The 23,584-nt window shown below is 38.4% G+C and overlaps 2 protein-coding genes across 8 annotated transcripts in view; one reads left to right on the top strand and one right to left on the bottom strand.

The window, feature by feature from the left end:
- tspan9b (tetraspanin 9b) overlaps positions 1–16,424 on the top strand; it is a 111,258-nt gene extending 94,834 nt beyond the window's left edge. For 3 of the 4 annotated variants that reach the window (XM_065265677.1, XM_065265679.1, XM_065265676.2), the window contains 5 exons: positions 8,101–8,175; positions 14,816–14,917; positions 15,180–15,311; positions 15,526–15,609; positions 15,713–16,424. In XM_065265677.1, coding sequence (XP_065121749.1) covers positions 8,101–8,175; positions 14,816–14,917; positions 15,180–15,311; positions 15,526–15,609; positions 15,713–15,784 — 465 coding nt within the window. In that variant the 3' untranslated portion in view covers positions 15,785–16,424. The remainder of the gene's footprint in view (positions 1–8,100; positions 8,176–14,815; positions 14,918–15,179; positions 15,312–15,525; positions 15,610–15,712) is intronic. The other variant, XM_065265678.1, reaches the window with a different exon arrangement.
- Positions 16,425–18,516: 2,092 nt separating this feature from the next.
- Positions 18,517–23,584, bottom strand: part of elapor2b (endosome-lysosome associated apoptosis and autophagy regulator family member 2b) — a 59,863-nt gene continuing 54,795 nt past the window's right edge. The window contains exon 21 of one of the 4 annotated variants that reach the window (XM_065265727.2): positions 18,517–19,710. In XM_065265727.2, coding sequence (XP_065121799.1) covers positions 19,642–19,710 — 69 coding nt within the window. In that variant the 3' untranslated portion in view covers positions 18,517–19,641. The remainder of the gene's footprint in view (positions 19,711–23,584) is intronic. The other 3 variants (XM_065265730.2, XM_065265728.2, XM_065265729.2) reach the window with 3 other exon arrangements.

Raw genomic sequence — 23,584 nt, 5'->3', positions numbered from 1 at the left:
TAAAACACCTCAGTGCATTGATGAAGGTATCTGTTGTCATATCTTCCAACATCTCAATGTGCACGGCTCTGGAACAGAGACATGTGAAGAGGAGACCATATCGTTTATACACCTTGCGACCTTGCTTGGTATAGAAAGGGCCAAAACAATCCATGCCACAGTAGGTAAACGGCGGAGATGGATTGGTACGGTCAATTGGGAGATCTGCCATTCGTTGCTCTTCTAGTGGTGCACGAGCTCTCCTACAAAGGACGCACTGCCGAATATACTGGGCTACTGCTTTGCTGCCACCAATTATCCAATAACCATTAACTCTTAATTCGTTAAGGGTCTGGCCTCTACCTTGATGTTGAACCATTTCATGATGGTGTGCAAGAATTAGTTGAGTAACAACACCATCTCTTGGAAGGATTGCAGGGTGTCTCAATTCAAGAGGAGCAGATGCTCTCCTCAGTCGCCCTCCCACTCTCAATATCCCATCTTGCAGGAAAGGGTTGAGCTGGTGCAGTTGGTGATTACGAGGCAGCTTTCCAGATTTGTGGCTCAACATATCCAATTCTTCCTTGAAAGCATGATTCTGTGAAAGCTGGATCAGTGTGTGTGCAGCCTTCCTTCTTTCCTCCACACTGAGAGGTTCTGATGTTTTAATTCTCTTTGCTAGTCGTTGAATCCGGGCAATTACATTCACAAGTGTGGACCATTTTGAGAACCGTAACAGTCGTTTTTGGAAATCCTCCTGTATCATAACCTCAGTTCTTAATGTATAGACCACCTTGACCTCCGGGTCTCCCACCAATAGTTCTAATGTTCCTTGGTTGGCCACTACTTCTCTCTCCCAAAGGAAATGGGGCCCTGTAAGCCAAGTCGAATTTATAAGCTCCTCCACCTTCAGGCCCCTTGAAGCATGATCAGCAGGATTCTCCTCGGTATTGACGTAATACCACTGTCTTGGATCTGTAAATTCCCGAATTCTCTGGACACGGTTAGCGACAAAGACATGAAATCTTCTGGCTTCATTGTTAATGTAGCCAATGACTACCTGCGAATCTGTCCAAAAGTATTCCCTGTCAACTTTCATCTCCAATTCTTCATGCAACATATTGCTCACAGCAGCAGAGAGCACAGCTGCAGTTAGCTCCAGCCTTGGTATAGTGACAACCTTTGTGGGTGCGACTCTCGCCTTCCCCATGATCAAGGCACAGCGGATCTTATCTTCACTCACCAATCTGATGTATGAACACTGGCCATACCCATAACTGCTGGCATCAGAAAAATGATGCAGTTCTACTTGCAAAATTTTTCCAAAGTTTTGAGGCATGAGACATCTTGGAATCTGTATTTGTTCAAGATTTAATAAATCATTCAGCCAGCCCTCCCACCTTGGTCTCAACTCGCTGGGTAGTGGTTCATCCCAACTGATCCCCTTTTGGCACATTTCTTGCAAAACTTTCTTTCCTAATAGGACGAATGGGGCCAGAAATCCCAATGGGTCATAAATAGAAGCCACAATTGAGAGAATACCACGTCTCACTTAGCGAGACTCTAAAGGAGAAGGAGTCATGCTCTACATTCCACCGCACTCCTAAGACACTTTGCATGGGAAGGTTGTCATGATTCAGATCAACATTGCTCATTTCAGCAGCACGGTCTGACACACAGATGGACTCCAGCACCTCTCTGTTGTTTGAAATAAATTTATGAAGACGTAGCTTTCCCTTAGCACACACAGCTTGAGCTTCTTTTATCAGGTTAATCGCCACATCAACAGAGTCCACACTTATTAACCCATCATCCACATAAAAATAATTTCTGATGAATTTGGCAGCCAAGGAGAACTCATCTTCATTCAAACTGGCAAGATGCTTCATGGCGTAATTGGCACAGCCTGGAGATGAGGCCGCACCAAAAAGATGTACCTTCATACGATATTCTATAGGTTATGTGCCTGTGTCTCCATTTTCCCACCACATAAAACGCAGATAGTCTCGATCTTCTTTGACTACATGAAATCTGTGGAACATCTTTTCAATATCACACATGATAGCAATTGGATGTTTACGAAATCTGCAGAGTACCCCAATCAATCCATTGGTGAGATCTGGCCCAGTCAACAGATGGTCATTCAAGGCTGCACCTTCATATCTAGCAGAGCAATCAAAGACTACCCTGATCTTTCCTGGTTTCTTCGGGTGGTAAACCCCTTGGTGTGGAATATACCACACATGTCCTGCCTCTGGTTGCAGCTCTGCCTTTTCTGCGTCGCCATCTTTAAAAACATCTTCCATGAACTTCACATAGTCATGTTGGAATTTAAGATCTTTATCAAATTTTCTTTTGAGGTGCTTTAGCCGGACTTGTGCAAGTTTCTTATTGTCTGGGAGGTAGGGTCTTACTTTAAAAGGGAGAGGCATTTCTAGATGACCATGATCATTTTGATGCATACCTCTCTTTAAAATCTCCAGGAACTGAATATCCTCTTGAGATATGCTCTTTTCACCTGTTCGAGTATCTGCAAAGTCCAATTCAAGCGCTTTAATGGCAGCAGATGGTGCTATAGAAGGGAGTTCTCTTACTGACACCCGGTGGCACAGACCCGTTACATCCTTAAAGTTCAAACACTGAGATGCACTTCCTACAATACTCCAGCCTAGGTCCGTTTTGATGGCATAAGGCTCGTAATCGCCACCAGTGATGACCTGCCTAGGCGCCAGGGCTCTGGAGCAATCATAACCAATTAAGAGCCCAACACCACAATCCATCAGCATGGGCATTTCATCAGCTATAGCTGCAAGATGTGTCCATTGTCTAGCGGTTTCACAGGTGGGGATATGCGCACGTTCAAGGGGAATAAAATCTTTTGAGTAGACAGGCGGTAAACAGATAAAGTCATTTGAGGAGAATCCTCTAACTCTTAGTCCTTCAACTCTTTGGCTCGTCACAACCATATCCTTTCCCATCATGGTGGAAAGTCTTAACTTTACAGGCTCTTTTACTGCATGCAAACCTTCACATATTTCTTGGTCAACAAAGGTATGACTGCTTTGTGTATCTAATAAGGCATACACCAAGATTTCAGACTCTGTATTATGTGATGAGAGCCAGACTGGAACAATCATAGAGGTACTTCCTCCTCGTCCTCCCCCATTCACATAGCATGATGTTGAAGTCATTCCCCTTTCAACTTGCGAGACTCGTTGTGAAGATGACTGGTCTACTACAGAACGTTCTTCATGCAAAAGGGTTGGATGGCGTCGCTTACATAATGCACAAGTAGCTCTGTTTCTACAGTCCTTGGAATTATGTCCCCTCCTCAAACATGCAAAGCATAATTTGTTATCAAAGACAAACTTTTTTCTTTCGTTTGCAGATCTTTCTAGCAGTTTTTGACATTTATGTATGGAGTGGCTTTCTCCACAACACACACATTTGACCGAAACAGAATCATTTGTCTGTGAGTCTCTAGATTCCCTAGAATCTTCTGAGTCATTAGCATCATTTGAGTTAGAAGTAACACATTCTGCATCTGAAGCCTTAACATTGGTGACAAATGTATTTGCCCGTGAATGTTTGGTTTCTCTTAACATTCTTTCATCAGAAGTCTTTAAAGCATACAGTGATGATACCGGGTTGCATGCTATGCGTGCCTCCTTTGAGATGAATGAAGCGAACTCGCTAAAGCCAGGATAATCATTTGCTTGGTCTAGTTGCTCTGTCACCAGGCGGTTCCATCTACTCGTCACCCAGTCAGGGAGCTTGGCCAACATCCTTTGATTTTCCTCACAATCATTCAACACCTGGAGGCCTTTAACATGAGGCATGGCATTACTACATGACTGCAAGAAGTCACTAAATTCTCTTAACCTAATATACTCCTTTGCGCCAATTTTCGGCCATCTATTGAGCCTCTCTCTGAAGGCACGCTGGGTCACAAAGGAGTGACCATATCTTGCGTTTAACTTATCCCATGCTTGTTGATAGGCCTGATCGTCTTTCCTGTAAAAACTGCCTTCCAGGGCAGATTTTGCATCGCCACTGAGGTATTTTTGTAAATAGAACAATCTATCCGCTGGATCCGAGCACCGTCTCTCTATAAGAGCCTTGAAGCTTGTACTCCATTCAATAAACTTAAGAGGATCCCCAGAAAATATGGAAGGCTCTGGAACCGGAAGTCGTGTTAAAGACATTGACTCTTGGAGTGTTTGCAATAAGGATGTTTCATTCTTTGTGACTTGCTCTTGCAGACTTGACATAGTATTGACAATTAAACTGGGATTTGTCATATCACTACGTACTAGACAACCTTGCACACTTTTAACCTTTGGCTCTTGCAGATGTGATTTATTATTGACAGATGGACATGGATCAATTATATCACTGCATGCTTGACTACATTGCACGCTTTTGGCCTTTGACTCTTCCTCTGTATAAACCTTCAGCTTGGCCATAGGTGTCATTTACACTGGGGACGCTGGGGACATGTCCCCACCACTTTTTGAAATGGCTAATTTTGTCCCCACCACTTTTTGAAAGCATTTGGCTAAATTTTTCTGAAAAATCAAGCAATACCTGTGCGACATAAACTGCAAAAATGACTTTTCTACTTAGTACTTTTGTATTGTTTTCAGTAGAAATATCTAAAAAATTTTACATTAAGATGCTTTCTCTTGATGTGCAAAATGCCCTAAGAAAATAAGTCTAGTTTTTAGACAAAAAACATACAATTTAAGTGAATTTGTGATTAAAACAAGCAAAAATATCTGCAAATAGGGTGAGAAAAAAATCTTAAAATAAGATTAGTTTTTTCTTAAAATCTTCACTTTAAAGCTTGTTTTACACTGCAAAAAATAATTTTTAAGAAAAAAAATTCTTAGTATTTTTTTCTTGTTTTCAGTAAAAATATCATAAAAATCTTAAATTTTTTCTTGATGAGCAAAATGACCCAAGAAAAATATGAAATTTTAGTTATTTTGTGCATATAACAACCAAAAAAAATCTGCCAATGAGGTAAGCAAAAAAATCTTGAACCTTTTTCTAAAAAAAACCCCACTAAATTCAAGGAAAAAATCAAGAAAAATTAGCTTACCCCATTGGCAGATTTTTTTGTTTATGCACAAAATCAGTTAAATTTCATATTTTTGGTCTAAAAGCTATACTTATTTTCTTGGGTCGTTTTGCTCATTTAAAAAAGCTGTACACTAGGACTGCAAAAAATTATTTTCAAGAAAAAAAAATTCTTAGTATTTTTGTCTTGCTTTTAGTAAAAATATCTAAAATATCTTTAAGTGATTTTGAGCCTAAAACAAGCAAAAAAAATCTGCCAATTACCCCATTGGCAGATTTTTTTTTGCTTGTTTTATGCTCAAAATCACTTAAATTTGATATTTTTGGTCTAAAAATAGACTTAATTTATCTTAATTTAAGAATTTTTTAGATATTTTTACTAAAAGCAAGACAAAAATACTAAGATTTTTTTTTTCTTGAAAATAATTTTTAAGCAAATTTTTAAGCAAATTTTTCCTGAATTTAGTGTTTAAGAAAAATGTTTTTTTTTGGGGAGGGGGGTTAGGGTTAGTTTTTTTCTGCTTGTTTAATGGACAAAATCACTTAAATTTGATATTTTTGGTCTAAAAACTAGACTTATTGTATGGTATGGTGCTTTGGCACTGTTTGGTTGAGCTGGTGTTGTAGGGACTGTTACATGTGAAGTCGACATTGTTGAGGGTTTTATGCTGAGTATTTTTGTGTTGTTGACTGGCCTACACTATGCCCATTTTTTTATGCGCCATTATTCAATATTTTTTCCCTCCTGCTGTAATGTTTTTTCATCTGATCTTTTGTCCCCACCACTTTTCAACACAAACTGACGCCCTTGAGCTTGGCTTCCATAACTTCAATGTCTCTACGGTTTTCAAGCCTTTTCAGTTGTTGCCGATGTATCTCAATTTCATTTTCCATCTCAGCTTCTGCTTTCCTTGCTGCCAGTTCTGCAGCGATCTCTGCCCTTCTAATGGAAATGCTGGCTGATTCCGATACAGGGTTAGAATGATAACTACCAACTGTGGCTCTGGAAACTGTAGATCCGAATATGGACCTAGCGTATTTATTATCAAGGAGCATGCATAATCTTGCCTTTTCTGCCTCGGGCTCAAAATCAATGTCATCTTCAGTTAAACGAACCTTCAGTAATTTAGATAGGTCTGCAGTCACAGCTACGCATGCATCAATTTTCCTCCTAATTTCTTGATTTGGTGGCGCATGGACTCGCAAATTGTCATATAAACCTTTTAATACAGATTCTTGCTTCTCAACAACATCCATCATGTTACACAGATCACTCTCTGATTGTTGCTTTAACTTTAAACAAATGTTTCGGACTTCAGTCTTCCACTTTTCATATGCGGATGCAAATTTTCTCTCCTTTTGACCATATTCCTGTTCCTTCAACTCTTGCATCTTTGGCGTCAAGCGTTTCTCACGAACTGATTTCCTAGTTTCATCATTTGTCTTCGTTAAAACTGAATTAAAACTTTTTCGTCTTGCTTCAGATTTTACTGTACATGAAGTACAAGATACATGGCGATCCCTCATAGTATCCTCTGCATTTTCATTTTCTGGTGCAATCTCACAGTTAGCTGCTGCCCCTTCCAAAATAATTACTGAATCATTTTGCTCTATTAATTCACCACCCTGAGATGTTGATTCACCTTGTACTGACATTTTACAACTTTAAGAATTTAAAATGACTAGATTTCACAAAGATTTAACAGGCATTTAAACTGAGCATGCAATAAGACAATTAATGACAATAAGGCACTTGTGGATTGAAAACTATTAACCCAATACTTCTACATTCAACCATTATAGGCTAAAGGAATGTCAACATAATTTTACCAACAATTAATCAAAGAAAATGTATTAATTCACAATATAACCATCTTCACGTCAAAAAAAAATAACAGTTGCAATGAGAGCATTGAGTTTAAACTTTAACTTTCAATTCTAATCACTTTTATTAAAATAGCATGTTAGTAAAGCACAGTCTAACCTGTAAATAGACGACACCACATGTGATTAATGACGGAAGATGAACCGAATGTTTTCTTTAGTCGTTGTCGGATGAATTACAGGACTTAAATCCACCGCAGCTAATGTAGCAAAGCTGCGCGCTGAACTTGAGAGTCCCGAAGAGTAAATGCAGACGATAAAGTCCGCAACGATATACACCCAAAGCAGTTACGAAGACCTGGGAAGAGTTCAGCAGAGTCGCGCGTTGAATTCGGTCAAAGGAGCAGAACAGAGCAGGTCTCAGTACGATGAAAGTATGCGGTTTCCACCAGCTTAACTTTCCGCATTTCAGGCACGTTTTCACTGTAACTTCCCACTGGCTATTGCTTAAATTTACTGACTCCACGTCTCATACTGATGTCCAATATTCAAGTTTATTTGTTGTTGGAACACCGTGAAAACTAAGACAAACAAACAAACAAACAAACAACAACAATTTTACAAATAACATCACAACAAAACCACTCAATCCTTAAAATACAATAGATACATAAAGAGTTCATTACCGTGTGCGCCTGATAACCAGCAGTAGAATTCAGTTAAACTTATTCACGTACGTGTATAATCATTCTTAATCCATACTGAATGTTAACGCGTCCGGGTTAAATAAGGAGAGGTCACGTGGACACGTCTTCCGGCACAACAACAAGTTAAACATGATCAATTTACACAAATTACATAATCCAAATACAATGACCCAATTCTTACATACAATATATAATAAATTAAAATCACATAAATGTATTATGCTTTTGTTGACATCTCAGCGTCAGCTACACCCATCATCATACATTTTACGTGGAGTTCATTACAATGTAAGGAAGCAGCGTCGCGTCGTCTTTTTTTACAGTCTGTGGACGTTGTAAATGAACACTGTTATGATTGGTTAACCTCTTAAACATTCAAGATTTTGATGTCATAACTTTCTGAATTCCTTGTAAAATGTCTGAAAATAATGTTTTTCAGTTTAGTTTTCATGAATAATGTGTATGACTTCAAAAACTTTAAAATGTTTATTCTTTCTGTGTTGTCTAGTTCTTTATTGTCCTGTTGATCATTTTGCTGGCAGAGTTGATTCTGCTCATCCTTTTCTTTGTGTACACGGATAAGGTATGAGAACCAAGCAGCACATTCCCCCTCTTTCTGCAGTTACACACACACAACTCAACCAGGCACTGTATACAGACTTTCATTAACCAGAGACATATTCTGAAGAACAATAACAACAGCCCACACACCTGCAATGCTTAAACTTTTATAGTTCCTCATTTCCACACATCTGCTCTGTCTCTCACTCTACATACTACTCTGCATCTCGCCTCCAATTCTGCTCTGTATCTTACTCCATGCTCTGATCCATATCTCAATCCACTTTCTGTCGTGTATTCAATTCAATTTTATTTATATAGTGCTTTTCACAATTGTTTAATTGGTCCAAAACAGCTTTACTTTAATAAAAACAAGAGAAAACAGAAAAATCATAGGACAACAAAGTAGCAAAGTACAGCGCTAAGTATAATCCATGCTGGTGAGCTGAGTAATAATGTAACGTATATGTAACACATATGTTAAAGCTCCACTGTGTAAGATCTACTCCCATCTAGCGGTGAAAGTCTATATGACAAGCAACTGAATATTACTTTCTAGCCCCCCCATTCGGAACGTGTTTTAACTCGTACGGTGGCCCGGCCGTGTCATGCCAAGGTTAACATGGCTTCCAGTAGCTTTATTATTATTATTTTTTTTGCTTCCAGTAGCTACAAAGCAAAAGCAATGAGAAAAAAATGAACAATTTGCAATGTCCTTTGCCTGTGATCCATCAAAGCACACAGATTTATGTTTAACATGAAAAAAGTCTGATTGTCATGATATGTCTGCTTAAAATCACATACAAAAAGCAACCATGACTGGTTTAAATGGACGCGAACTAATATTATGTCAAAGTACAATGCTTATGTTTTAAGTAAACGTTACATGTCCGTGTATATGTAAGAGCTTTCTCTCATATTGGTGAAAAAAGATTGCGCAACTTTCACAAGCTTGTAAAATGAAATGAAAGACGTGCAGATCAGACGCTTTTATCAGAGTATTATGTCAGACATTATGTCAGAGTACAATGCTTATGTTTTAAGTAAACATGTTACATGTCCGTGTATATGTAAGAGCTTTCTCTCATACTGGTGAAAAAAGATTGCGCAACTTTCACAAGCTTGTAAAATGAAATGAAAGTCGCGCAGATCAGACGCTTTTATCAGAGTATTATGTCAGACATTATGTCAGAGTACAATGCTTATGTTTTAAGTAAACATGTTACATGTCCGTGTATATGTAAGAGCTTTCTCTCATACTGGTGAAAAAAGATCGCGCAACTTTCACAAGCTTGTAAAATGAAATGAAAGACGCGCAGATCAGACGCTTTTATCAGAGTATTATGTCAGACATTATGTCAGAGTACAATGCTTATGTTTTAAGTAAACATGTTACATGTCCGTGTATATGTAAGAGCTTTCTCTCATATTGGTGAAAAAAGATCGCGCAACTTTCACACGCTTGTAAAATGAAACAAAAGACGCGCAGATCAGATGCTTTTATCAATGAAAGCCTAAAAATAGGGCTGTCACCGTGTGTTTGTGCTCGAGGTCAGAAAAGATGAAAAACATTTTTCTCAGTACCTCAGATTACATAAATGGGCGGAGAGACTGCGTGTGGCTGTTCAAACACATTAAACCACATGCATGTTTACACTAACAAGTGTTATGCATAATCATGCTAAAGTTAGCCAAGGAACTATAAAACTTCAAGTTTACAACATGGACTGTATCGATGTAAACGAATATGCTGAATTACCTGTGGAGAAGATATAAAATGCAACTTCAGTGTCCCTTGAGCCCCATCTTGGAAAACTAACTCCAATATTGACTTTGGTCTTGATGTTTTTCCTGTCGCGTTGTCGTTTAAAATCCCCGTTTCGCTTCCTTGGCGACTTGTTTTAATGTCCTCGAGAATATGTCTTCAACAGGCTTTCAAATCAAAGCATTAGATCGCAGGTTCATCACGGTTTGCAGCTGTCGCAGCCGAAGGATTCAGCTACGCAGGTCACAGGCTGGATACGTCATCAAGCCTGGTTTATTTAAATCAACTGAGCATTACATTCGCAAGTCATAAGCATATTACATCAATTTACAATTAACTAAGAATAATTGTCAGCTTTATCATTGTTAATATTCTGAAATAAGACTGTCTTGATGACGTATACCGCCTACACATGCAACCTCCGGAGGCTTCAGCTATAGGCCAGCGTGAGTGTAGAGTGAAAGCGCGAAAGGCGGAGCTTGAATTTAAGGAATGTCCCTCGTCGCCGAATGTATTTCAAAGATGGAGGCACAACATGGATTCAGCCAGAGAGCGCTTCGACGGTATGCATTTTAAATAGCAGATTCTACACTTACGAGAATACTTTGATTAGTGGGTGGGAAGTAATTACACATGAATGAGCACATACTTTTGAAAGAAAACATGGGTTTTTGTTAAGAATTAACTCAATAAAGTACACAGTAGAGCTTTAAATATATTATTTTGTTAAAAAAAAAACTATTTTCTCTGCGTTGCCTCTCGTTGATATTACAATTGCGAGCCGGTACCAACATATGGGGGCTCGTCCAGGGCGATATGGTTTCTAAACACTTTCCGATATTACATTACAGTGTCCCATGGCCGTTCACATGTCATGTCTAAAAGCGCATGTTAAATGCAGGTTAAGGTGCTTCTTACGTCCAAAGTGTGCTCCCGTGGCATCTTTTGTATCTAAGCAACCATTAGCGCCACTCTTTGGGACAGCGAGGAAAACGGAATGCCTGATTTGATTTAAATCTCTCTCATCTGTACCTTGCGTCAAATCATATCAGTAGCTACGCTCACATGAACACCTTATCTCTCAATCGGAATGATATCATTCTGATTTATAAATCTGATCATAGCGTATAGAGCACCTACCAAATTTTCCGGACTATAGGTCGCTCCGGAGTATAAGACGCATCATTTAAAAAATGTGTTTTGAAGAGGAAAAAACATATAAGTCACACTGTACTATACGTCACATTTATTTAGAAAATGATTTCACAAAATCCAAGCCGAAGAACAGACATTTAATCTGGAAAGGCAAGTTATTCAACTAAATAATAGCACAGAATAGGCTGAATAGGTGTCCGTACATGTTAAAGTAACATAAACAGTTATTTACACCATACACAATAGCATGCAGAACATACCTGGGAGGGTGTATAGGCTAAATTAATACGACAAGCCAAATCAAGTTCAAAAAGGTCCCAAAGTAATGGCCGATTCACACTGTACGCGGCAACCGTGAGTGCTTAGTTCTTTTTCAATAGGAGACTTGCGGAAAGCGGCAAAACGGGGGCGGTTACAGAGGTGAAGCGGAGTTGATCCACACGCCTTGCTCGTACACCCAAAATACATGGTACTTCATGACAGGCGCCTTTGAAGATAAACATATTTGCACTAAATGCTGCACAAAACGCTTCCAATACAAGAGAAAAGCTGAAGCCGCGCGGCGATTTTGCCGCTTACCGCGTACCATGTGAAACGGCCATAATTCTGCGTCACTGAATCTACGGAATTACATAAATACAGGAGCAGCATAGATTGGACTCTCGCGGCTGTAGACGGTAATGGTTTCTCTTGGTTCATATGAAATAATACTGACGTTTAAGTCGCACCTAAACTTAAGTTCCAGGACCCGCCAAACTATTTAAAAAAGTGTGACATGAATCCAGTCACATTATTATTGTATTTTCCGGACTATAAGTGCGTGTTTATGCTATAGAAAGTTTGGCCATATAGTCCAGCCCTACCCCGCTGATACATCTCACTCCACGTTCTGCTTTATATCTCATTCCCATTTCCAGACATGGGGACTTGTGACTTGGTGACTTGGACTCGAGTCGACTCGAGTCGCTATTTTTGTGACTTGTGACTTGACTTGACAAAAAATAAAATACTTGAGACTTGACTCGGACTTGGAAGTTAAAGACTCGGGACTTGACTTGACTTGAGACACGATGACTTGAATGACTTGAGTGTTAATCACATCATGTTTTCAGTTTAAATATAAAATATATAAATTATTTAAAAAAATAAGTCGACCCAGCTGGAGCGCAGGCTGAGAATGGTGTTGTCATGACTGAATCACGACACTATCATTCGCCATGCCCTCTCGTACCTTTCGCACACCACGCCCACTTAGATCAGATATCAACATGTCAGCCGGAGGGGTACGGAGGGTCATTGCTTTTGGCTTCAACAAGATGGCAAAAGACGAACAGTGCGTTGCAAGACATGCAACATTAAAATCACAGGCAGCCAGATGGCAACCTCCAATTTTGGTCGTCATTTAAAGAGCCATTATGCCCAGTAAGTGCTTGTCAATTTGTTAATATCTTAGTTGGTAGTTAGCTAATGTAATAATAGCTAATGTAGCCCTCATCATACTGTGTTGGGGACAAATGTGGGCAAAATAATTTTGATTTATTTTTTTAAAATACTTATTTTTATTTTTGAATACTTCTTTTTCAAGTTTGCCACCTGAACACACAAACAGAGAAAAATTACTTGATTCTACAATGTTAGGGGCGGTTTACATGTCATGTCTTTTACATGCTCAAGTTCGGTATTTAAAATTTAGGCGCGCGAACGGAAGAGGTGCGACGCGCTCGTTTTTTCTGGGCACATGTTTGAGAGAGAGAGAGCGAGAGAGAGAGAGAGTGTGCGAGAGAGAGAGAGGGGAGAAATGTAACAAAGTTTAATGTTGTACGTAAACTGTGTTTGAGAGAGAGGGAGGTGTTCAGAGAGGGGTCTGTTGGATGTTAAGCTGTTATTTGTTATATGGACTCAATGTGGAAAATTTCAAACACGGTTGGCAGAATTGAAAAATAAATAATTTATGAAGTTACAATTTTGCTTGATTCCAAGATGTATTTTACTGAACATGAGTATTTACAATGCAAATCCAAATTATTGTAATTTACTGATAGTTACTTACTGTATATGTTGTCACTTTATTAAGATCAGATTCTGCAGGTAAAATTAAAATAATAAGGTGACTTGACTTGGACTTGACTTGACCTACTACAGGACTTGACTTGACTTGACATAGCCTGTGACCAGGGCCGCCTTAACCTAATGTGAGGCCCTGGGGCTGAGAGGTTTTGGAGGCCCCCCATACCCTCAATTTATAGTCTTATTAAAAAAAAGTGTAATATCTAGGTAGTCTACATCACAAAATGCATTAGTTTCTTTCAATACATCCAACAGTGAGTTTTCCCTCTTTGACCCAGAAAACACCATAATATCATTATTAACATACTGTATCACTGAGCCCACTTGAGCATTAACACAAGACACTTTATTTAACAACCACACACAGCAACTTGTGGTGAAAATAAAACCAAAATGTGTGAGAGTATATATGTTTATAAGCTTTATGTCTATATAGTTTTTGGAATATACAAATTTGCAGAAAATTGCCACTCACTAACTAAATGCTCAGCACAGTTTTAAAAATATAAGAAGTTAAAGTTAGTTTTAAAGTGAAAATGCATTAATGTTAACAAAAGATAAGTCTTATAGACAGAATCTTGTTTTTTAATCAGTTATTTATTTTGTAGGCTATTGAAAATATAGTATGCATTGTATTTAGTATTTATGCATATTACGCATGTAAAACGAACACATATGAATATTTACAAAACAGAACAGAAGGGAACATGTATATAAGATCTTTAGATAAGGACATTATAAATATGAATGGTGCGATCAGGGGATGATCATTAGAGATGGTCCTGTCGCGCTTTGACTTGCACATTTACCATTGCGTCGTCTTTCTAAACCAACAGATGTGTACTGTGAGCTAACATCGCGTCAAACTACATCGCAACAGCTGCGCACGTGTCACTGATATAAACGCGAGTAAACTTAAACTTTATTACAACAAACAGCATTAATATGTTCGGGTACTCTTTTCTTTATTTGGCAGCACAGTATCTTGCGCACAGTTGGAGAGACTTCTGCATGCCAGAGACTCAGCTGCACGAGCACAGAGAGCGAGCGCGCACGCGAAAGAGAGAGAGACCTGCACCTCAGTGCTTATTATGAAATTTCAGAAATTACTCTTTCATTTGTTGGTGGATTATTTCCCGTTTCTCTGTCACACTCAGTCTAACATGTAGGAATGCCAAGTTGAAAACGCGCACGTTACGCGGAATAGAAAAATATGTTACGTCTGATATTTTATTTCACGTTAAGTTACCACGGACCAGTCAGCACCCATGTAACGTGCAGTTAGAGTGATTGACAGATAACCTGACGAGTTACAAAACAATATGAACGTGAACTTGGGAGGCCCCTGAACTTGAGAGGCCCCTGGGCTTCAGCCCAGGTAAGCCCGTGCATTAAGGCGGCCTTGCCTGTGACTCGACTTGACTTGACTTGCCCAAGAAAAAAAAATACTTGGGACTTACTTGAGACTTGAAGGTTCAGACTTGAGACTTACTTGAGACTTGCACATGTGTGACTTGGTCCCATCTCTGCCACTTTCTGCCCTGTATCTCACTCAATGTTCTTATCTTTAACTTTCTCATGTTCTGATCTGCATCTCACTTCACGATCTGCTCTGTGTGTCAATTAACATATGATCATATGCTAGTGTTGCTCTTAAATCTTAACTTTTCTGCAGGTGAGTGAGAACGCTAAACAAGATCTAAAAGAAGGCCTGAGGCTCTACAACACGGACAACAACATAGGCCTCCGCAATGCTTGGAACATTATACAGGCCGAGGTGTGTGTTAGTGTGATATAAAGCCATATGTGACAGTAAGCACAGGTAACTGTAAGTTCAGGTAGCTGATTTTACAAAGAGACAAATGGGTTATTTCTGTCTGCAGTTGCCTGCCATAGTATTATGAGGGGAAAAATAAATCAGAAGCCCTCCAGCATTGATTTTACCCTGGATACAAACAATAAGCTTACGACTGCAAAATTTTGCTTCATGCAGCATTTTGAATCAGAATATTCTCTCTTGCTCGCTTTCTCTTTCCCAGTGGCAGTGTTGTGGTGTTACTGGACACACAGACTGGCACGATGCCCTGCAGGAGAAAACAGTACCTGACAGATGCTGCCAGGAACACTACAGAGAATGTGGACGCAATTCCACCAATGTCTTTTGGTCTCAAGTAAGATAATGATGTAAAATACATCACCCTTAGATTGAAATTAAAATACCAAGATTTCATTAAATGATGCCAGCAGGCCAGTTTCTCAAGTATATAAAGACCGATATTTATGAATTAGTTTCTTTCAAACTGTCTTCTTTTAGGGAACGTGAAATTTAGTGTAGTTATCTTAACAACAATGGCACATTACATGTCCTTTATTTCTGACTGTTAGGGCTGTTATGAGAAGGTTGAGGAGTGGCTGAACGACAACAAACATTTGCTGGGAACTATCGCTATGTGTGTGCTGGTCCTGCAGGTACTTTCAAACACACAACTTCTGAATCATTTTGCGCAGAATGATGTCACATCCTGTCTGTATGCCATAAGTGTAAGCTGATGTTATTTCCTCTTCCCTGCAGCTACTTGGAATGGCCTTTTCCATGACTTTATACCAGCAGGTTCACAGAGCAGGAAAGAAGTACGATGCCTAGAAAGAATCCAGTGTTAACCTACAAAACTTCAAAACTCCTGTGTTATTTCACACCCGGTTTGATGCCATCACACACTTTAATGCAGAGAAAGGAACATTAAAGCCTTTCAGAATTAATTATATAGTGCTGACTGTAGATATTTTTTCACGACTGCTGACTGGCTGGTATTTTTTATTTTTTTGCATGAAATATAACAAGGGGAAACAATTATGGATACCTGTGCTTGTTGGGCCACATAGTTTTTGTCAATATCTTTTTCAGCCTGGAAATGGTTCACCCAGGTCACTTAAGATTGTCGGTATGAGAAACACTGCACGCAAAAAGGATATGGTCCCTAATTTTCCTCCTGGACGCTTATGTAAACAGACACAGTTCCCTTTGCTGATGTAATATATCAACAGCATGCTGTATATATTTCATATTCACATAAACCTAATGTAAAACTGGGATTGTAATGTAAAAAAGGGATTGTTTTATTTTGGGTTGCGTGTTGTCGGGAAGAATTTGGGTCATGGTGTCATCCCACAATATACAAAAATTTTCGTATTTTTTGTCACAAAACAATATATGTAAAAAGAGCTATCATGTTTCCATTTTTTTTTTTTTTGCAATCTTTTTAGCATTAAATATAGTTCCAAATTATCTTTTTTTTTACTTCTTCCACCCTGAAGCTATTTTGGGGATCTTCGCCTGGATTTGGCCTACCCAATTTCAAAAGCTTCCCATACCCACATGCAGAGGTTTACATACAAAAGTTTGGTATCATTTTACAGGAAACCCTTTGAAATTACATAAAACACCGTTGAAAGTGCTAAACATGGTTGTATGTGATGTCAGGCCTCTAATAAACACAAAAATAAATAGGCGCTTTTAATGTTTTTTTTTCTAAAGTTTTTATTTGAAAGTATATAACTCTGGTCCTGGGTATCTCAGGTCCCTGCAGACAGTTTTGTTTGATTCCAGCAATTGTCAGCTTACAGAGGAAAAAGGATTTTTTTCTCTATCATAATATATGTAAAAGTTATTTTACTCCAACTGATGGGAGGAATAATACGCTTATGGTGTACAATTTCTGCCAAAAAACATTTGAAGTGCTACCATAACCACATACAGTGGAATAAATGCAATTTCTTTATATCAGTTTAAAGAAAACCCTTTGAAGTTACATAAAAAGCTGCTGTTTGTGACAAATATTGTTATTTATGTTGTTTTTCATATGATGAAACACCAAATTTTATTTTTTATGTTGTAAACACTGTCTTTGATAGTGTATAACATTGGTTCTGGATGCTCTAGCAGACTGCAGACAGTTCTGGTTGTAAGCAGCAGCAGACAGTAAACACCCCAAAAAAGAATGAACTCTTTATCATGTCGCATTCAAAAGATATTCTTATTTTACTGAAGGGTGCGGAAATAAATTTTTCATAAAAATATTAATTTTTTGTTTTGCACATATAATAAAAAGCTAGGGATTAATTATGCAAACAACCAAAGAAAATGCTGTGAATGGACTCATTGTTTAGAGTAGGACCTAAAATAAAAGATGGTGTATCATTTGTGGCTATATGTGCTATCTGAGGCAGTTCACACTCAAGTTTCACATATGTTTACAAAAGACCATTTTTTACCTTATTATTCATTCGATGATTGTTGGATATGTGTTGATATTAGAACAAAAATAATGCTGTAGCCTTATTCCTGAGAGTGAGAGCTTTCATTTGATATAAGACTTGCCCATGTTTGTCATTTTTGAAAAATATGAAATATGTGAATATTATATGATATCAAAAAATATTTGGGGGGGTGATCGTGTAAATTAAGTGTAAATAACTTTCTTACAGTAAAAGATATGTCAAAGTGATGCATATCTGCAGAAAGTAGAGACTCTAAGCTTTCAAACAGTATCTCATATGTGTTACTGGGGTCCATGACGGAGCATTAAAGATTAAAAGAATCTTTTATATTAAGTCAAAATACGAAATTTTGGACCCGGGACAGGGTCCTCAGGGTTGAAGAGGGTAAAACTCCCATCTCATTTTTCTCAGCTTAGGTTAAAAGTGGCACTGATTACCCCACTCTCCCCTATTTACATTTACTATGACCCTGAGTGTTTCTTGTAAAACAAGAGACGTTGGCCATGTTGTTATAATATGTGGTCTAGTTATCTTCTTGCTCTGGGGCTTTGTGTCCTAGTGACTCTCATCTCAGTCTAGTCTCTTTGTATGTTTCTTCACTGATCTCTTCAAAGTGCATCTGTACTGCCGGGAGTCAAATGAACTGTCCTGCTCCGCCTACCATCAGGAAAGAGGGAGATGACATCAAAGGATGCAGGATACAGAGGCCAGAAAATTTAAAGCGCTAATATTAGTCTCTCTGGAAACAAACAGTTTTGTGCAGTTACACTTAAAAGGGTGCAATACGAATTGACTTGTAAGTCATAACCGCAGTAAGCTGTTTGGTTTGGTATGTGAACTCCTAACATACATGTTAAGGAGTGGCATAAGATGTAGTTTGATCTGTGGATAGCTGTGTCTTATGCGTTTTGATAAAAAATTATCCAAGTCAATAAGTGACAACAGCATTACTGTTTAACCAATATATTATTTTGAATTAAAAGAAATTGTTTTGAGTAACTGGTCTTGCTTGCGATTAATATTACCAGAATATTTTCTTAAAATTAACCAATTCAGTCTGGAAAAACGTTACACAATTAATACACAAAAGTAATTTTTACTGTTTTCTACATAACATCTTTAATATTAATTGAGTAGCGACGGTCATGTCAACGTTTGAAATTAATGTGAAATCAAGGATTGAAATAAAACCAATTGATGCTTCTCAGCATCCACTTTATCCTGGATTTCACAAGCAGGGTCCCAATTTACAGTTCAGTTAAGTGGTGAAAAGTTATGTCTAAGATTAATGACAAGCTTTTTTGGGTAAAAAAAGAAAGCGGTAACACTTTACTTGAAGGGGTGTTCATAAGACTGACACGACACCTTCATAATCATGACATGACATGTGTCATGAACATGAAGGAGATTTTATGCACGTTCATGACGGCTGTCATTTAGTGTCATTTGTTCAATAATGTCATTTTTAATGCAAAGATGACATTGTCTGAGATGTCTTTGTGACAACTTGACATAAACCAATACATCATATCTTTTCATGACAACTTGACATAACTTGAACATAACTGCCCACTTTTTTGCTTTGAAAATTTATTAAAGCATAAACAATATAGAACAGAACAGAGAAATATTTCAGCATAATTTTATACAGCTCAAAATGCACAATAGAAAATACAAATAAAAACAGTACTGGCTCTTGTTCTCCTCTGAGGAGATCGGTAGGTCTTTTCTGTGATACATTAAAGAAGGGGCTGTCAAAAGTTCCTGTTTCAAGTGGACAATCTCAAGTGGAAACTAAGGTGTTGTTCAAGCTCTGTGATGGATAAAGCTCTCTGTTTCCCTATGTTGGCTAAACACTTGATGAACTCCTTGTCTAAATGCTTGTGTTTTTATGAACAAGCAGAACTTAAACCTGGAGGACTTCTGTCTCATGAACATACCCACCTACACAAACACACTTTTAGGCTCAGTTTGCGATCGTTTATGGCAGTGCAAAACCATACACATCAAGACTCAAACATTGTGTGTTTGTGTTATCCATGTTTTTGAATGGAGTCAAGTGGTTTTGGGCGAGTATACACTGTATGTATTTGAGGAAGGGGTGAATGCAAATATTAAGAATCTGAAAAAAGACATTGAAAGCTGTTGGTAGGAACCTAAACACTCCCTGAAACTTTATCTCCTTCATTGTACATGACTGATGAATCTGTTTTCTTTAGTCTGTTATCCCCAAACCCATCTCTCTGCCTTAGAAGACTTCAGCTGTACTGATTCACTGCTGTCCCCATCTGCCTGCAGTCAAACAAATAAGGTAAACAAAGCATTAATCATATAAAACTAAACAATACAAATGTAACACTCTTTAAAAAAAAGGCTAAAAGGTTTTTCACCAAGTACCATGTTCTGTTCCTCGAAGTTCATTTCCAACATTTTTATCTAAAGCACCTTTTTATACTACAAAGAACATTTTGTGAAACAGAAAGGTTCTTTGAATGTTAAAGGTTCTCTATGGAACCATACAGCCAAAAGGGTTCTTATATAGCATCGTGAGGCACCTGTGTACCAAGAGTACCACCCCATTCTACAGGTGCTGGTCATATAATTGGAATATCATGAAAAAGTTGATTTATTTGATTAATTCCATTCAAAAAGTGAAACTTGTATATTATATTCATTCATAACACACAGACTGATATATTCCAAATGTTTATTTATTTTAATTTTGATGATTGTAACTGACAACTAAGGAAAATCCCAAATTCTAGAAAATTTGAATATTACGTAAGACCAAGAAAGGATACAATACAAAGAAAGGATTTTTGGAAATCTTGGCCAACTGAAAAGTATGAACTTGAGAAGTATGAGCATATACAGTACTCAATACTAAGTTGGGACTCCTTTTGCCTGAATTACTGCAGCAATGCAGCATGGCATGGAGTCGATTAGTCTGTGGCACTGCTCATGTGTTATGAGACCCCTGGTTGCTCTGATAGTGGCCTTCAGGGGCCTCATTTATAAAGCGTTTTTACGCACACATTTGATCTTAGACCGTGCGTACGCTCAAATCCACTCAAACGCTCAGATTTATAAAACTCGTCAGGTTCCGACTTGACGTACGCACGTTTCCTTGTGGCAATATTGCAGTATTGCAGGTAGGCATATTCGAAACTTTTTGTTTTGTACCTTTTGTGGTCAACATACAGAAACATTTTTTCATTTGTTTTGGAGTCGTCCTTATTCAAAAAAAAAAAAAAGGTTAGATTTGTGCTCTTTTGTTAGAATTCATAAATTTTGCTTAAGACTTTGTTTGGAAAATATTTAATTAGTTTTTTTTCTCTTATGATATCTTATTACATAAGAAATATTATTTGATTAATGTGTTACTTTTGTTTGCAACTTTTATTATAAATAAATGTAAATATGGTGATTATAAACCATTATTCCGTATTTGTTTATTAGAAGTTAAGCAATAGGCTACCTAAAATCTATTAATAATCTGATAAACTAAAGCTGCTAAATGTATGTATGTCAGCATTTCCATGTTTTTTTTTTAAATTCTTTTTCTCTTTCATCCCCTGGCTAATGTAAAAAAAATGTTGAATATGTTTGATAAAAAATAAATAAATATTCGAAACTTTTACCGCGTCAACATCATCTGTATTAGAGCTTAGATCGGGCACAAAAAACTATAACCGATGCTCCTGCACGTTAGACCCCTTCACGGTTCACGTCACAGGCGGTTCCCACTGCGCATGTCGGGGTCAGAAAAGTAATTAAAGCAGATTGAGTTGCGTATTATTCGGTATCGTCAAAAATGCTTACTTGCGTCATGGGCTTTGAAAATCGCATCAGGTCTTCCGTTACGTTTTCACGATTCATGCAGAATCTCAAAAACAAAAAAATACAACATCTGCGGCTGCAAGCAATTAACGTGCAGACTGGGACAATGCAAATATCAAAGAGGCTTGTGTTTGTAGTGCTCACTTCATTTGAGGTAAGTCATCATTTTTCAGCCCTGTTAGGTTAAATTATAAAGCCAGGATAGTATAACAGTTTGACCCCATGCTGCGCGCGCACCCGATAATCATTCAATGTTTTCAAACCTTGAAGGGGTCTATAGTGCGCCGTGACGTTCTCAACTACAATTCAGAGTTGTTTGAATTACAGAAATCTGTTTAGAATGATCTTTATGAACTAATGCAACAAGGACGAAGCATGTAAACTGCGCTGTTTGTTTATTATGTTGGCTTGAGAAAGCCATACTGTTGTTGTACATAAACTTTTTATTATTATGTTGGCTTGAGAAAGCCAACATACTGTTGTTGCACTTAAACTTATTATGTTGGCTTGAGAAAGCCAACATACTGTTGTTGCACTTAAACTTATTATTAGTGGTCTTGCATTTATGCAAGGCATCACTATTATTATTGCTCATACTTATTAGTGGTGCTTGCATTTATGCAAGGCATCACTATTATTATTGCTCATACTTATTAGTGGTGCTTGCATTTATGCAAGGCATCACTATTACTATTGCTCATACTTATTATTAGTGGTGCTTGCATTTATGCAAGGCATCACTATTACTATTCCTCAGGGATATTATTATTAGTGGTGCTTGCATTTATGCAAGGCATCACTATTATTATTGCTCATACTTATTAGTGGTGCTTGCATTTATGCAAGGCATCACTATTATTATTGCTCATACTTATTAGTGGTGCTTGCATTTATGCAAGGCATCACTATTACTATTGCTCATACTTATTATATCTTTATTTATTTATTCTTATATCTGGACACTTTTTCGGCGCGTAACTCGTCCCACACGGTTTGTCATAGACCAATGAAACAGGGCTCAAAATGACCGGCTTATTGAGGACACGTCTGCTATGACTTTTATAAGGGATCGGGTGCAGGATTTCCGAAAGGGGGGCGAAAAACCACCCGAAAAATCCCATTGACTTAACATTGGGCCCAACTTTGACGGGTCATAGCTCCGCTCAAGGATTTTGTAGAAACATGTGGGTTATAACATTTGAAGAGGGTGGTAGACTCTGTAAGAACATACATCACATTGGGGTGTAAGTTGTATCCCTGGGGTGTAAGAGGCCCCCGAAATTCCCCATTGACTTATAATGGGGCAGGGAACACGCCCATATAAGGGAATAAAACCGTTCAAGATGGGATATCTTTGCTTTACAGTGTCATAGAGATAAGTGGGTGGGCTCATTTTACTCGGGCATCCAATCAGTTTCTCAGGATCATTTCAGAGCTATTAAGCCACGCCCCTAGCAACCACTTTTGAGCACCCTAGCAACATCTCCCATAGACTGCCATTATAAAATGCCCAGACGGGATATCTTCGCTTTACAATGTCATAGAGACATGGGGGTGGGCTCATTTTACTCAGACATCCAATAAATTTATCAGGATAGTCCCGGAGCTATTAAGCCACGCCCCTAGCAACCACTTTTAACCACCCTAGCAACATAAAATTCAAACAGTTATATCTCGGCATCAGAACATCGTAGAGACACGGGGGTTGGACCGTTTTACTTGTAACTCGGAGTGTAACAACTGGTCACATCATTGGCCACTCCCAAGCCCGCCCCTAGCAACCAAATTTGAGCACCCTAGCAACGGAATAAACAAAGCCTTATATCTCTGCATCAGAACATCGTAGAGACCCGGGGGTTGGACCGTTTGACTCGTGACTCAGAGTGTAATCACTATGGGATGCCATTTTTTTCCCTAGCAACCAAATACAGTACCCTTGCAACAGAGTAAACAAAGCCTTATATCTCCGCATCAGAACATCGTAGAGACACGGGGGTTGGACCGTTTTACTTGTGACTCGGAGTGTAATCACTGGGCACATCATTGGCCACTCCCAAGCCACGCCCCTAGCAACCAAATACAGTACCCTAGCAACAGAGTAAACAAAGCCTTATATCTCCACATCAGAACATTGTAAAGACATGGGGGTTGGACCGTTTGACTCATGACTCGGAGGGTAATCACTAGTGGATGCCATTTTTTTCCCTAGCAACCAAATACAGTACCCTAGCAACAGAGTAAACAAAGCCTTATATCTCCGCATCAGAACATCGTAGAGACATGGGGTTTGGACCGTTTGACTCGTGACTCGGAGGGTAATCACTAG

Source organism: Paramisgurnus dabryanus, chromosome 1, assembly GCF_030506205.2.
Source record: "Paramisgurnus dabryanus chromosome 1, PD_genome_1.1, whole genome shotgun sequence".
NCBI classification, from domain to species: Eukaryota; Metazoa; Chordata; class Actinopteri; order Cypriniformes; family Cobitidae; genus Paramisgurnus; species Paramisgurnus dabryanus.
The sequence above is the reverse complement of the archived record's forward strand: the minus strand, read 5'-3'. Positions and strand labels throughout refer to the sequence as shown.